This window comes from Engraulis encrasicolus, chromosome 5 (genome assembly GCF_034702125.1).
Source record: "Engraulis encrasicolus isolate BLACKSEA-1 chromosome 5, IST_EnEncr_1.0, whole genome shotgun sequence".
Taxonomy (NCBI): Eukaryota; Metazoa; Chordata; class Actinopteri; order Clupeiformes; family Engraulidae; genus Engraulis; species Engraulis encrasicolus.
In genome coordinates this window covers 38,396,167-38,412,253 of record NC_085861.1, presented here as the reverse complement: position 1 = coordinate 38,412,253, position 16,087 = coordinate 38,396,167, and the positions used below count along the sequence as shown (strand labels likewise).

The following is a 16,087-nucleotide window of genomic DNA, read 5'->3' as shown; positions in this document are numbered from 1 at the left end:
CATGGAGCGCGGATTTTCATCATTGAGGTTTATTCTCCGCTTAGGTCGTCCCTGAATGACAAAATTCTGGAGGATATTCTTTTCATCAGCTTGAATAAACAGTTTGGAACTTGAAGTAAGCTGACTCATTTGCACTTCCGTCTTTCTTGGTTAATTAACATCAGTTAGGCCTATGGGGAGTAATCAGCTGACGGGAACTAAATTAACCGTTCCGGGAACAATATTTTTTTTTGTTCTAACCGGTTCGGGAACTTCAATTTATTGGTGGAACTCATAACCGGAAACGTTATAATTCCGTTTCTGTTCGGAACGGAACGTTTGGAAAAAAATAATGGTTCAAAGCTCTGCATCAACCTATGCAGAATCAACCCCACGGGAAATGCTCTGCCTGCCAGATTACCCGTATAGTCTATCAACATATGTGCAAGCCTATCAACATATCTGCAGCCTATTTACAGAAGAGAAATGACCCATTGCAAAATGACATTACATTACATTTAACTGACACCTTTATCCAAACTAACAGTTATTAGAGTCCCTGGAGCAATGTGGGGGTTATGTGCCTTGCTCAAGGGCACCTCAGCCATGGATGGAAGTGTAGGGACTGGGAGAGGTTATGTGGGATTCGAACTGACGACCCCCAGACTGAAAGACCACCTCCCTAACCGCTAGGCCACGGCTGCCCCAATATAATGTAAAGTGATGCAATTTAATGTAATGTAATGCCTATGTAGTGAGATACATTCAGAAATGGATGCAGGCACCTGCGGGTTTGCAGAGACTCCGGATCCCGTTCCTGACAAGAGCAGCCATGGCAGCCAAGCAAAGCAGACAGAGAGCCGCAGTGGAGACCACCATAGCTGTACACCAGTCCAGAGTACCTGTGGTAGCCTGCTTTCTCACTACACTGGCAGACAACGCGCTGCTCCTCGCCACGACTCGAGATCCGGCCTGCACCTCGCACCACCATTCCTCCACAATGCCGGATGATGCATTTTGGGAAATGTAGCTGTTTTCATTTCTGGTGGTGATGTTGATGCGCAGCTTGCTTAACACACTGAATCTGTTTGAGGGGGGAAACACACACGCACGCACGGACTCACCATCTCAAACATCCCCAGTTTGGTTAGATTAGATTGTTTGGAGGACCAGTGATGCCTGTAATCAGGGATCCTCCTCAACCTCTCTGAGTCTGAGGGCTACCAAGGGCTACCGGAGGGCTACTTGTTTATTCAAAATCCTCTACCGATGCCTTGACATCATTCTTAAATCACACTATGAATGATAATTTGCTTATAAAGAAATATTTATTAATATTTAACTTTATTTAGAAATATTAAGAAATAGTTAAGTTCATATGTGAGTCAAGGCTTACAAAATACTTTTGGTAATATAGTGTATCTCCAGGGACTTTCAACAGACTTAATTCCCTCAAGCTAAATAACTCCTATGTCACGTTGGACAACAGTAATGTAATGTCATGTAATAACAAACATAATTCAGTAGTGTTGTATGGGCATCTCCCAGTATTAATTCATATTGCAGAACACAAGCAAAGCTCACCACAACATGGGACTATAATATTCCCATGATATTCATTTGATATAAGTTGAAAGCATACCAAAACGCATGAAAGCTGTGACTAAAAATAAGGCGTATTCCACCAAATATTGATTCAAAATTTGCTCCTCCTTAGTTGATACATTAATATTATGTTGTTTTGAAGTTAATATCATTCATCTTGTTTTCTATGGCTTTTTTTGACATCTTATGTCTTTTTTTGCATCTTATGTCTTATTTTGACCATTTGTAATTTTCTACAAATAAATGCTTAAATGACAATATTTTCATTCGAAACTCGGAGGAAATATAGTTGGTAGTTTATAGAAGTAAATAAAAATGTTTTGTTTTTAACTCAAACACATAGGCCTACCTATCCATAGTAAAATCTGCAAACTGAACATTTCGAAGACGTCTCTCGTTTTTTTCCCGCGGCTGTATATCCTACTTACCCATCTGTGTGCTCCCAGGTAGATGTGTGTCCAGTGGCCTCTGCTCCCTGAGATGATATCCAGGAAATGCGGATGGCTGCAGAGTTCAGGCCTGTTACCAGGCAGCGCAGCTCCAGCTCTGTGAGATTCAGAGACGCGCTATCAGCCACACGGTGGGTCATTGGCTGCTCCTCCACTACAGAAGTCCGCTCTGTCAGCAGAACAACCTGACTCCTGTTGCTCCACGCATCGTCCTCTGCAAAATGTATAATAACCAACAAACAAACAAACAGGGATTTTATTCACATTGTATGATTCTTTATTTGTAATTTTAGTGGTTTATTTCCAAAATATGTGCGACCCATTCAAAGCACATCAAATCACGTCACATCACATTACCCAACTTGATCTTTTTTGAAAGAATCGGTCTGGTCTGACCAGAATATGTGCTGCAGCATAAAGATGTCTTTGGTGTCTACAACTGGTCATTTCAAATAGCGGATGTACGTCAAGACGATCCACCTATTTATTCATGAAAAGTGGTAGTAAATATAGATAGTGATACTATAGTAAATATTCATGAAAAAAATGTAATTTGCAGATGGGCAGCATAGTAGGCCTACATTTTAAAAATGTAAAAAATTAAAAGTACTGAAAAAATAACTGTGCCTTTAAGTTTTTAAATCTGATTATATTATCTTAATGCTCATGCAAGGCCGCTGACAGGCTTGGCTGGGCCCGGGACAAAGACATCTGAAAGGGCCCCAAACCCAATACATACAATGCAATGATGATCCAATTCTGCCCCCCCTCAAGTGACCCCTGTAGAACTGTAGAAGGGAATATCAGGAACTCACCTATGACATGCAATAATGTGCCTTCGCCAATGAATTTGAAATAACCAGTCTCCTGGTATGCACAGTAGTAGCGTCCAGAGTCTCCTTTGTCTACCACAGATTTAGTCAATGCAACTACGGAGTCATTCACGTGTCTTTGTGAAAACCCTGCCATGTTTCCAGTCTCTTTGTCGGGACTAATGATGTCCAGTGATGCGTCAAGGGTGAATCTCACCCATATTATTCTAAGCTTGCAGTAGTCTATTAGGTTGTCAGGGCACCTGCACATTATGGAGACACTTTTACCCGGCTCTGAAAACAACTGAGGGCTGGCGCCTGAGAAAAAGAACAATGATCATATCAGATACAGATCAGATGACACATACACAGCAAATTGAACATCACATTTTGACCATTAAAGCATGAATCAACGGATATTTCATCTTAGTTCAGGTACATTTACTTACATAGTGGCCAAATGTGCAGCAGAGCAATGAGAACAGGATACATGATGGGATGCAGATGTCGGAGGATGTAGGCCAAGTACATTTGACGTCCTCACGAAATGCAAGTTGTGGAACAAAATCCGGCTACCTTAAAACTCTGTGCTCATCAAAAAATATGACACTGTGTTTGCAAACAGACTCCAGTGAAGGGCCAAACCGCAATATGTCTCCAACGCAACTAGCCTACTTAAATGTTTCCATGTTTCAAATTCAAACATGCTCGGCTTTCATTACTTCTTTTCATCCGTGCAACCCAATTTAAGCTGTGTTCATCATCAGCAAAATCACTGCCTGCCAATAGACTGCTGTGTAGGCCCAAACCACAGACATGTCTTTGACGTGTCTAGTTTTGAGTACAAGAGCATGTAGCCTACTTAAAGTTGTGACAGTTATTGAACAGTGGGAGATGGATAACTCTTTATGTTACAGCACGGATAAATGATCATACTACTAACCACACGATGCATCTCAGATTAATCAGATTTGAAGAGGAAATTCAAAAGCATGACGTTGTATACAAGCTATTCTTTTCTGAACTCTATAGTAGGTCACTCACATTCCACACATTTCCCTGTTTGCTCAAAAATACTTTGGAAGCTTACAGTATTGCAATATGACTGTTGTCATATGATATGATTACAGACATTCCTAGTGAATATATCACAATATGGTTATGCTTTACAGGCTTTTCAACGAAGATATGTATTTTTATTCACCTGCTCTGCTAAACCTGTGCAAGCAACAAGATGTTTGGATATATAAAACTACAACGGTGCACATTATAGCAGTAGACTATAATGTATATGCACAGCTATGTGTTTGACCTTGATAAATTCAGGCATCATTACTTTCCCTTGTGCAAGTGTTTTTCCACATACGTGTGGTCAGACGCTCGCTTTGAGCTGTGGGTTTAAGAAGCGCTTCACAAATGGGCCAGAGCAGTGCAACTGTGTCAACAGCACACCTCAGCAGGTTCAAAGTGTGCTGTTACCGTCTGTTGATGTGGTGTTCAACTTTTTGTGGAGATGACAACTATATTGCCAACATCAGAAACACATTCTATCATGAGGTGAAGAAGCACAATGGCTTGGGGTTTGCTTGTTTGCATGTTAAATATTTTTTGGAGACAGTGTTGCATTTTCCAAAAGGGTAGTAAGTAACAACAACACAATATGAAGAGTAATACAATAGTGAACAGTAATAACAATAACATTGTCGTGGATGTTTATTAAGCTTATACATTTTTCACAATTAATCATAAAGAGTAGGCCTATATTGTAGCCTCTTTGTGCAGATGGCCCCCCTGGCAGGCCTGTTCACTCTTTGCTGAAAAGACTACATCATAACAACACTGCTATGCCATAACAGGGTGAGTCAGAGATTAATACTTTGTTGTTACAATTTTGATGACAATATGTTATAACAGATAAAGGCTCTGTGCGAAGAGGTCAATAGTCTTCAGCAGGCAGGGCTTTGTGTGTGGTGGTTGTCATCAGAGACGTTCTATTGGAACTAAGAAAATCTTTGGCGTCGTCTCCAGGCTGAGAGCACGGCCAGCAGCAGTGTCAGGAGAAGCAGGATGCCAGTTAGTGGACCCAGCATCACCATGGATACGCACACAGATGCACCTGCTGTAGACACATAGAACACAAGAACATGGAATAGAATAAAAACAATGAATGAACAATGAATGAATGAATGAATGAATGAATGAATGAATGAATGAATGAATGAATGAATGAATGAATAAATGAACTAGGCCTGTGTAGTCGTCTCCGACTGCTGAGGGTATATCACAGAAACGCAATGTCCCCCATCAAAATCTAATCATCTAATGGCCTCCAAAATCGAATCAATTCACGAACCTACACTAGATCATTAACACACCAAATCTAAAATAAATCCATCCATCCGTTCAAAAGTTATCGTGTGAACACGAAAGACCTTGCGCTGCGGCAGACGCGGCGCGCTGCGCTGCACGTTTCGGGGATATAATGAATGAATAAATGAACGAACGAATGTGTACTTGTAAAAGACCCACTGACCCTCCTTGGCAGCAACAATTATTGTTCTGTATATTTCCTGTGCACTTTGTATCTGCAAGTGATGTATGCTATGATGTCCACGATTGTAAGTGGCTTTGAATAAAAGTTCTGCTAATTATAATGAATGAATGAATCAATCAATCAATTAATTAATTAATGAGTAAATGAATGACAAGTTAAAATTAAACATTGCTAGTGCAACAGCAGATCCATTTCCAATTAAAAATAGCATCATGGCAAACTTGTGCAGTAATAATAAAAATGAATAAAATAAAACTTGCCATCTGAGAGGCCTATGGTCAGTGGCTTTGTTTTGACAAGGTCACCAGTGTGCTTGTGGTCACACGTGCAGGTCAGGGAGATGGCCATCTCCGATTCCACTGTCACCACAGACCATCGTACCGCTTGTCCGCCTGTGTCCAGACCCTCACCGGTGCAGCCTGCAATAATGATGCTTTGATCATGTTGGGTCATTACCCAGTAAGGTCCGGTCCAAAAGCTGTCTGCTCCTGTTACCTCGCAGAGGAGACCATGTGGCCCCGACCGGCTGGAACCAGAGAACACACGCATGGATGGAGACCTGGCAGGATCTAAATGAGGAGAAAAAGAAACATAAATTGTGCTTCAAGTCAAAGGTGTGTTCAGCCCTTTCTCAAAATAAACCACAAAAGATTTTGGGTTAGTATTCCTTGGTCATAAGAAAAACTAAGAACACTTTTCCTGCTCAAGGTACACCCATATTATCATGTATGCATTATATTGACATGTCCACAGAGATTCACTTTAATTCTATGGAGGGCTTTGGTCCAGAAAAGTTTTTCTTCTCACCCAAACTTAGACAACATCGGAGGATGGTCATTCTTTTAGGCCCTCTTATGCAAGAGTCCAGATGCATACAACTATACGCTCACATGTTTATTTGTTGCTAATAAGTGTGCACATGAAATTTGCATGTGGGGATCAGAAAGGAATAAAATCTGCCACGATTTTTGTCTATCCGATCGGCTTTGAATCAGCTGATTGTAATGGGTACCCAACAACATCATCATTGAGTATTAGGTCAACATTAGGTAAAAAACAAGACATAGCCTACTATGTATCACCAAATTCACATAGGAGCTTCCGGAAAATTCTTCAGCCTTTTTCGCATGAAGCGCAGTGATATATCTCCCAGAGTCCATCACAGACGCATTGTAGATGATCAGAAAAGCCCTCTTCTTGCCAGGGCCGTCTGAGTCTGCCGTGCCCATGAAGTACTGGTGACGCCTGGGGCAGAATCCCTCAGTTTCCGAACCCCCAAGACAGATCATCTCCAGCTCCCCATTCGCCTTCTGTCGATACCAGGCTGTGTTCCAGTTCACTGTGGCATTTGCGTGAAGTGTCACATTCTGTCCTTTGTGCCCAAACACCAACTGGGAAGGGTTGTGCAAGCCATCAGCAAACTCTAGTATAGGAGCAAGGGAACACAGCATTGAGGCGTGATTAAAACACTTAGGCTCATTCATTACACTAAATCACATTACATTTTGCAGACACACGTATCCAAAGTAACATACAAGCAAGGATGTAATCAGTAAGTCAGTCATGGGTAAGCGGTTTGGCCATCAGACTTTCAGCCCAAAGGTTGCCAGTTCAACTCCCGACCCACCAGGTTGTTGGGGGGAGTAAATAACGAGTGCTCTCCGGGTCCAGCCGTTGCTTAATTGGCTGGGCACTGCACTGTTAGACTAGCAACCCGGGTTACAGTCTGAGGTAATTTGCTGAACCTTCCCCAGTCCTTTCCCGTGCCTCTGTAACTGCCCTGTCACAAATACACCACAAATACAACATTTTTTTTTCAAGTGCTCTTCTCCATCCTCTTCCATGACTGAGGTACCATGAGCATACTGTGCCGCTGCACTGCTCACTTGAGGCACCATTGGGGGCTGCCCCTTGCATGTGTGAGGCATAAATGTAATTTTGTTGTGTGCAATGAGTGTGCACTTGTGTGCTGTGGTGCTGTGTCACAATGACATTGGGAGTTGTAATTTCCCAGGTGCACTTTCTTTCAAGCATACAGTATGTGCAGAAGTACAGAATACACAGACCAAGCAGCCATTGAGCAAAACACATCTGGCTATATGTACCGTGTAATACAACATAGATAAAGAAGACCCTTACCTTTGGTGATAATCATAGTTAAAAGGGTGAGACAGACCATCAAGTCCATGTTCTCCATGTTCACTAATGAGCAGTCATACAAATAAAGGCGTATGCACGCAGGCATGCATTCTCTCTCTCTCTCTCTCTCTCTCTCTCTCTCTCTCTCTCTCTCTCTCTCTCTCTCTCTCTCTCTCTCTTGTGCGCGCGTGTGATTTGGGTTGATGACTCCCCCTATCTTTCCCTTCATACTGAGTATAGGCCTATGCTGTACAAGGCCCACAATAATAACTACACAACAAGACTAGCTAGCCAATACAATGAGCCATATGATTCCGGTATGATGGGGCATTTTGTGTTTCTCTCTCTCTCTCTCTCTCTCTTCCTCTCACCTGTGTCTCATGAAATGGATTTAGGCTACAGTAGTTTTTTTTTAATGTGCGTTGGTTACAAGGGCTATCTCGAGTGACTACAGCTCTGCTCAAGATTTAAATGTGTAAGTGTCAGTATAAGCCACTAGATGGCAGTCTGCTCAATAGAATAACAGAGAGGGCTCTAGAAATTAGAATGACATTTCATTCAGAATCAGATCTCATACCGAATTCCAAGCGCCCGGGCCTGCTTCTCGGACTTGCAAGTTCATCCTCATAAACCAACAACAACAAGCATTTTCACTAGTTGGCCCACAATCTGATGGACAACATGGGTCTTACAACCAGAGCCTTGTACACGGCTCTGGCAGTGTGATGGTTCGTGCTTGGGAACGCTCGAATGGAATGACCGTACGTTCAAGACGTCTGACTGTCTCCATGGTTTTCAGAGCTGAGCCGCTGAAGTTTCATTTGGGAGTTTATACAAACATTGATCTTGCTCTTATGAGAAGTCTAAACAAAACATAAACGCACATACTTCTAACGTCTGCTTCTCAAAACGTCTTACTTGAAATCTAAGGTAGGTGATGAGTGGTCACTGGTCAGTGAAATGTATATACCGTATAATCGCTTTGTATCGTGCACACTTTTGCCTTTAGCCTTTGACCTAGGCTACTAGCAACACTGTCCAGTTAACATTATCGCGATTGACAGGTTTAACAGTTGAATGAGACTTACTGCATTGGTTCGTCAAAATCAATATCCAACATCATAAAATAAAATACATATTTTGTTTAAGATGCTTAGGTATTACGAAGCAAACTAACTAACCATACTCTAAAGTAAACTGTCAAATATGGCACTGGGCTAGCTAGCATGGCTTTAGTAGCTTACATTGGGTGGGTAAAACTTTGCTGAGATAAAAACAGATATTCTTAGAAATGGTTTGCTTAAGAATATGTAGCCTATTATTTTCGAAATGTGCAAGTGTATGTAGTCATACACGAGTAATTAATTAGGCTGTTGTAAAAATGCATTTGCTTACAGGTAAGACATGGCCCTGAGAAATGCTAATGGTCCAGGTCGCCTTTCATCGCCTCAGCCAAGATTTGTCAAACTCGACAAGAAAACTCAGAAAAATGTCGCCGCCATCGTTGACAACCTCAGCACCGAGTAGGTTTATGCTTCTGAAGCCATATTTTGCCTGTGAAATGAATTGGACATGTGACATTGCTAATTCAAATTACCATGTACATTTTCAGACAGTGGGCGACTTTGACAACGGGCTTGGACGATGTGAGTTACAATTTTATTCATATATTGGCTGTTGTTGTTGCAGTCCACCCTCTCTGAAGTCTGTTTTCTTCAATAGGCTAGAACTGGTTAGAGAAACATATTGTAGCTCGATATTGACCGTGATGGGCAACTGGACTCGTAGGCTACCCATTATCACAGATGACCTGTTTTGGCTGTCCAAGTACACCAAGAGTGATCATTCAATCAGGCAATCTCAAACACAATCACCTGTTTTCTTTTGCAGGGTGTATGCAGGGTTTTAAAAAGTATTAAAAGGTGATAAATTAAAAAGCCAGAATGTAATGGCCTCAATAGTTGTAAATTTGCTCAAAAGGTATTATTTTTTAGAAAAATTAGGTAATATTTTTTGTTGTTGTACCATTTTGACAAAAAAATGATTGATTCTGTATCTGAGGGCAGTACGAAGGGCAGTCATGGTATGCGGTCAGGGCGTGGGGTTGCCAACCTGCCAGGTTGGTGGGGGGAGTAATTAACCAGTGCTCTCTCCCATCCTCCTCCATGACTGGGGTACACTGAGCATGGTACCGTCCCGCCGCACTGCTCCCTTTTGGGCATCTTTTTGCAAAAAAACGAAAGTGTAATGTAATGTTAAGGAGGTAGAGATTACAAAAGATGTCTTGTTAGTACTTGCTTCTGAGTGTCGTGATGGTTGTAAAAAAAAAATCTAAAGGTAGTGAAAAAGGGTATTAAATGGTAGTAAATTTGACTTCAAGATTGGTGTATATACCCTGTTTTGCATGTCGAACCAGGCCATTTGGGAGATGTGACACTACATTATATAATTGATGAATAGGCTACAGGTTTCCCATCACTGAACATGGACGTGTTGTTACTTACACTACAAAAATGAAAATTTAACAAGCTTATTTTTCTAGTTTCAAGTAAAAAACTGCCAGTCAAAATAAAATAAAAAATCACCCAATAAGTAGAAGGCCTACTTTTTGTTCATGGGGCAAGCTTTTACTTTATTATTTTTTTCCACTCGTTTGAAGCGGATATTGCTTATAACTTGATGTGATTTTTACTTTTTTAGATTGACTAGATGCTTTACTTTAAACTAGGAAAAATCAGCTTGCAGAGATTTGTGTATGAAGATCAGTGTAGGATCAGTGCATGTGATACAGTAAGCTTTTTGAATAGGCCACTGCAATTTGGTCTGTGTTGTAACACTATTACTGTAGTAAATGTAGTGTACAGAAAAAAATCCTGCATACTACTAAAAATACTGTATTACCACACAAATTGCTCTGCTTAATGCAGTATTTTGAACACAAAAAATAATGAATGAATAAATGAATGAATGACAGAACACAATTTTCCTCATAAACTTGACTGGTACAGGGTTTTGTTTTCCTTCAACTTGATCTTCATTCCGCAATTGTTTGTAATCCAGGTGGTGTTATAAACCCAGGAACATTATATATCATTGGAAAGCTTAGACCATCAGGAATACATTTAGCAGTAATTTACAGAGGTTTGAACATGTTGTATGTGCATTATTCTCAATTTATTACACAATGTCACTAGTCCAGAGTCCAAGTTTTCAAATGAACCATATAACCCTTCTGTGTTACATCCAGGGACCGAGGAATTTCACATTTGCTCAACAATACTTTCCTGGTGAACCAGAAGCTATGTGTTGACGCCCAGGGGGCTGGGCTACACAAACCTTCTGGTACACCTGTGATTCGCTCTCCTCCTCCGTTTTCGAAATAACCGGGGCAGCACGACGAATCAGGATCGTAGGGAGGGATTTCAGTGGGTATGACCAGGGGGTGCTCACTCACGGAACAAGCTAATAGCCACAACTGGCTAACCCTAACCACGGGACAGTGCAAAATGAATGGGTGTCAATGGAGTTTTCTACCATTATAATTTTTGTGATTTTTTATAATTTTTTGTCCTGAAATATTAATATTAAGTTCGAAGCTAGAAATAATAAGACCCCATTTGAGTAGCGTTTCGATTATTTTGCGCCACTAGATTATTATATACTGGGTCACAAAGCTGAATTTTTATGGGGCCAAACCCATAAACATTAGCACGATGCTAGCGAGTACAGGTTGAAATCTTCTAACCTGCTGTAAAACTACACACCTGAACGATTTGTCAATACAGCCTATTGTTAAACAACAGTCATAGTGCTTACCAGGAATGTTTTGTTGATAATATTTGTGACTGGAAATGGCAGTAGCAATGTATTTAGCATGGGTTCCCCTTTCCATTCCATACATTTTCCCACATGAAGGACTGGCCTACGCTCGTTACTGCAGTATGCATGCAAAGCTAACTGGCTACAATGGGAACCAATGAGACTGAGCCTTCTCCCTGTTAGAGATTCTCTGGTATGACGTTTATCGAACGCAACACCCTCCCCCAGGGTAGTTCGGCTGTGCCCGCCCCCTCCCTGAATCACAACAGTAATGGCGGCATGCGAGGAGTTATCATGCGTCGGGATGGAAGCAGCAATTTCAGTGGTGTTATCCAAAATACCTCAAGTTGATTTTCTAAAGGACGTTGTTCTGTTTTGGTTCCCGACCTGGCGGCGCTTACGTGACGACACGTCCTACGTCACAAAGCTTCAACGTGAGTGGTCGAAGTGTCATGTCATTTATATGAGGTTGCTCCAACCGCGTGCAAGCATCTTTTGACTAAACCCCGCCTGCGGAGAGGCGTGAAAGGGCAGTGTGCCAGTAGCCTGTTACTTACAGGCTACTGGTTCACCAGGAAACAACAATACCTCTTTGTTCCATGTATTTTCCTGTACATAGTGTACAGTACAGAACAGAACTACTGTAACATCTCTGTAATACTACCCAAAAGGCATATCCAACCATGGCAGATGACTGTATAACACCTCATGGGGTATGCTTACATATGTGACCATGATAAGGCTTCTGGCTCAAAAGGTTCTTGTACAGTAAGACCTTATATGGGGGGTGCATTTTGACTAACTAAAAACATTACAAAAAGACACTTGGCATGTGTATATCCACACATAATTGTCTTGGGGAAGGTCATATGTAGCTGTAACAAGTTCCACTTTGACAAACAGCTCCAGTAGACCTGTGAATAAGTCTTACGTGTTTCCAAGGCCAAATGTATCAGCTAAACTGCTGAAATGTAGTAATTTCCAGGGGGTCTTCATGACCTCATATCAGAAAAAAGATGTTCTAACCCCTGTGAGTTCTTGGCAGTACATCACAATATCTTCCTGTCACGTCCTGTGGATTCTACAGAGTCTCTACTTTCAAATGGTACCAGTCACTTCATGATAGGTCAAAGTATGTAGACACAGGAACCATTTAAGTAGACGTTGTGCAAAACCTTAAAAAAAAAAACTCAAAAATAGCCCCGAAGCTTAAGAGGATAAGGATATGACACATCAGGGTCATTGATCGTTTTAAGTTATGAAATATAACACATTTGTGACATAGGCCTATACAGTATCTGTGTGGTTGTTTGGTTTGCCATTGTTATATTGTGTGAGAACAGATATTCTAAACTATGAAATACATATATTTTTTCTTAACTTTGTGTGGATTAGGTCACCAAAAAGGACTTTACAAAGATCTGTGTTGGGATTGTGAGAGATTTAACAGAGACCACCTATAAGATGTGCAGGCCAGCAACGACACAAAAAAGAATGAAGGAAATTGCATCTTCCAAGTCATCTCCTGCTGCGTATGTATACTCCTTTTGAAGTACTGTAATTCAGGCTGGATTTGAAATGTTGTTGTTTTTTTATTTGTATTGTATAATAATGGTCCATAGTATTTCATAGTAGTACATTTCATATTGTGAGAAATTATGTTTATATTTATATAATTAAATTAAGATATTCATTTGACCTACTGAAGTTTATTCATGCCATTATAATTTGCCAGGCCCGACTTGGAGTCGCCCAAGACCAACGCATTTGTTGCCGAAATTGTGAACGAGGTGAAGCAAGCTCTGTCCTCAGTCCTCAACAGTTCTCCTCAGACATCTTCCCCCTCAGACGGCACCTCAACATGGAATACCCTCTTCTCTCATCTGGAGGAGCAGATCTCCACTGAGCTCATGGTGAGGTTGGAGGCCTCGGACTTCTTCACTCGGCACAGGGAGAGCAGCATGTCCGAAGAGCCAGACTCCAAGGTCGATGAGGTTGGTGAGGCCGCCGACTACGATAAGGAAGCTTGCAGCGAGCTGCCTGAGGACACGGCAGAACCAGAGCAGGAGACCACAGCCTGCACCAACGACATCATCTGCGAGATGTACGACACGTACCAGATGTCCCAGGAGGAGGAGGAGGCCCGCCTCAAGGCCGCCGCCGTGCTGGACTCAGAGGTGTCCCTCGCCACCGACCACTTTGTTGACAGCGTCATGGAGGATCTGAGAGAGCTGGCCTCCGGGCGGAAGGTGCCAGCTTTTCGATGGGTCCCGAAGAACCTGCGCTTGCCCCCCGTCACAGTTGCCGCCGCCGCCGACCCGGCCATCTTCACGCCGCAGTTCAGACTCGCCGCCCAGCTGAAGGTCAGCAGGATTCTGGCGCAGTCGGAGAGCATGTCCGGTGAGGGACCGCCCTCGGCCCGTGCCGCCGCCTCCGCCAAGGACATCGTGGGGACGCTCGTCAAAAGCCTGTCCAAGACCCGTCAAGACGACGACGTAGCCACCACTTCTCGTTCGGCCCAGCAAATCTACCACAATTTGGAGTCCAAAGTCACAGACTTCCTGCGGGGTAAGCCATCCGAGAGTGACATGGACTACAACCCGGAAGAAAGGTCTGCCGACAGTGACCGGGACTTCGACCCCTCTCTCAAGCCACAGACGTCGCTGCAAGACCGCGAGACCCCGTTCCAAAGGGCCATGGGCTGGTTTGGCAGGTTCCTGTTCCAGGACACTCCTGAGCCATCCACAGAGGATTTGACCGGTACACAGGACGATAGTCCCGGCAGCACATCGGATGCAACCGGCTCAGAGGCGTCAGCGGCACAAAACGACTGGCCCGAGGTCAAACAGCTAAACAGCCAGTCTGCCGTTGAGGTGCAGCCACAATCTCCACCACCGCAGTCGGCACCATCGCCATTGACCGCCTCTGTGGAAACACCGTCAGCACCAAGGGCACAATCACCAACCCCAGCACGGGCACGCCCCGTCAACCACATACTCATGATGTGCTGTATCAGATCACCTGATATGCATGAGCGCGGACGAAGGGGTGAAGGTGTGCCGGTGGCGGGAAGGTCACCACCCACGGCACAGCAGCGCACTATGAACAATATACTCAAGGTGTTGTGCTGCATCAACTCTCCTGACACACCTGTGCGCGGACCAAGGGGTGAAAGTGTGCTGGCGGCAGGAAGGTCACAGGAACACAACCAAGGTCACACAAGTGGGAGAAGTTCACGTGGCCGAGATGTAGCTGAGGTAAAGGTGATTGTGGACAATGAAGGGTCCTTTTCAGCACATTGAGTAGCAACCCGCAGAACTAGACTGAGTTAGTTACATAAAGTTATGATTAGTGTGAAAGTGTTCAACAAAAACAAATGCAGTGAAAGTCAGATAGCACTTCAAGAGGGATCTTTGAAATCTTGTTAATGTACCGGTAATCACTTTTTTTTTTTGTTATTTTGTTTTGAAATGTTGGTATGTGTGTGTAAACAGTATGGTAAATGTTCCAGTTAATTTCCCATACAGAACATAAAATGGATCAGTTTTAAACGTGAAGGTTATATGTGTTTTATATGTGTATATGGGTGATTGATTGCATTCGTTTTGACACACTTTGTTGTAACCACACAGCCTTCAGTGAAAAGTTTTCCAAAATTAATATGAAATTGTTACAGGCAGGCAGTATTCATTCAAAAAAAGTTTCACTGACGGATTTACAATGGGACAAACCATTCGCCAAAGAGTTGGGTTTTTTGCTCTTACTGGAATTACAGTTGCGGTCTGTGCATTACTGTGGGTGGTCAGTGGGGGTTTATTGCGTGAAGACTAGAGTAGCGCCTTTTTTTCTCAACAATTAATATCCTGATTAAAAACACCATGTGCAATCTTAAAAACTTTTACTACATTTCCAGAACATAGCTCAATGACACCCACACTGACTACTAATGTTCAGACCACACCCCATACAATTACACGTAATTACATCTCAACAGCCTTTTAAAAAGTCATTAAATACACACTTTTGAACTTTTCATATGCAGCATCACACACAAAACACACAAGACTTAAGAGTGGGACTTTAGTGGGACCACCACAGATCCTGTGAACGTTACACCAAGTCTTTACACTCCAGAATATGCTGTATAATACAGGTTCATTTGTACCTCCCATGTAAAAATGACAGAGTAAGACACAATTGAAAGTCTTGAACTCTTAATGAGAGCCCTTGCCGGCCTCTGTTGTTTTGTCTCTCACATTCCCCAGACACCACAGCCACCTACATAGAGGACCCGGTGGGGGTGGGGGCTCTAGCATCAAGACCATCATTGTTTAGAGGTCACGGAGACGAGGTGTTTCTGTGCTATTTCGGTCCACAGGAAAACCAAAGCACGGTTCAATTTAGCCTCTTCGTCTCGTTCTCATTTTCCACAGATAGCAGGCAGACCATAATCCCCCACCCAAATGTACTCACACAAACAAAGTCAAGAGGCAATAGCAATAAGAATATTGTCATACTGTGAATGTTCTAAATAAGCACTGGTATCTTATTTAAATGTAGACAGTAAGCCATTGCACTTCAAATAGCCTACGCAGAGTATATTCAAATATATATAACTTGAATCGATTCTGTGACTGTCAATAATCTAAAAACAGCCAAAAGTTTTATTATATATGGAGGTGCACTGCAGGTGCACCTTAATAAGGGCTGCAGTGAACATTTGTGATTGT

General features: G+C 42.5%; 2 protein-coding genes across 4 annotated transcripts; one reads left to right on the top strand and one right to left on the bottom strand.

The window, feature by feature from the left end:
- Positions 1 to 4,562: 4,562 nt before the first annotated feature.
- LOC134449374 (uncharacterized) lies at positions 4,563 to 9,030 on the bottom strand. Of its 3 annotated transcripts, none has more exons than XM_063199268.1 (4): positions 8,934 to 9,030; positions 6,472 to 6,822; positions 5,660 to 5,968; positions 4,563 to 4,964 (listed from the first exon to the last, which is right to left on the bottom strand). In XM_063199268.1, exons 2-4 carry the CDS (start codon positions 6,686 to 6,688, stop codon positions 4,846 to 4,848), a joined length of 645 nt encoding a protein of 214 aa, XP_063055338.1. In that variant the 5' UTR covers positions 6,689 to 6,822; positions 8,934 to 9,030; the 3' UTR covers positions 4,563 to 4,845. The 3 variants fall into 3 exon arrangements, with proteins under 3 accessions (XP_063055338.1, XP_063055339.1, XP_063055337.1); XM_063199269.1 differs by lacking the exon at positions 8,934 to 9,030 and adding an exon at positions 8,627 to 8,733; XM_063199267.1 differs by lacking the exon at positions 8,934 to 9,030 and adding an exon at positions 8,116 to 8,202.
- Positions 8,943 to 14,914, top strand: LOC134449372 (uncharacterized). The gene is made up of 4 exons (XM_063199266.1): positions 8,943 to 9,061; positions 9,151 to 9,184; positions 12,753 to 12,889; positions 13,093 to 14,914. Exons 1-4 carry the CDS (start codon positions 8,943 to 8,945, stop codon positions 14,657 to 14,659), a joined length of 1,857 nt encoding a protein of 618 aa, XP_063055336.1. The 3' UTR covers positions 14,660 to 14,914.
- Positions 14,915 to 16,087: the final 1,173 nt, after the last annotated feature.

Coding starts and splice junctions, on each gene's coding strand:
- LOC134449372 (XM_063199266.1), top strand. CDS start 8,943: ATGGCCCTGAGAAATGCTAATGGTCCAGGTCGCCTTTCATCGCCTCAG. Junction 9,062..9,150: donor GTTGACAACCTCAGCACCGA/GTAGGTTTATGC, acceptor GTACATTTTCAG/ACAGTGGGCGACTTTGACAA. Junction 12,890..13,092: donor TCCAAGTCATCTCCTGCTGC/GTATGTATACTC, acceptor ATAATTTGCCAG/GCCCGACTTGGAGTCGCCCA.
- LOC134449374 (XM_063199268.1), bottom strand. CDS start 6,688: ATGATCTGTCTTGGGGGTTCGGAAACTGAGGGATTCTGCCCCAGGCGT. Junction 5,969..6,471: donor TGTGAATTTGGTGATACATA/GTAGGCTATGTC, acceptor CTCCTCATTTAG/ATCCTGCCAGGTCTCCATCC. Junction 4,965..5,659: donor GACCATAGGCCTCTCAGATG/GCAAGTTTTATT, acceptor ATGTGTCTACAG/CAGGTGCATCTGTGTGCGTA.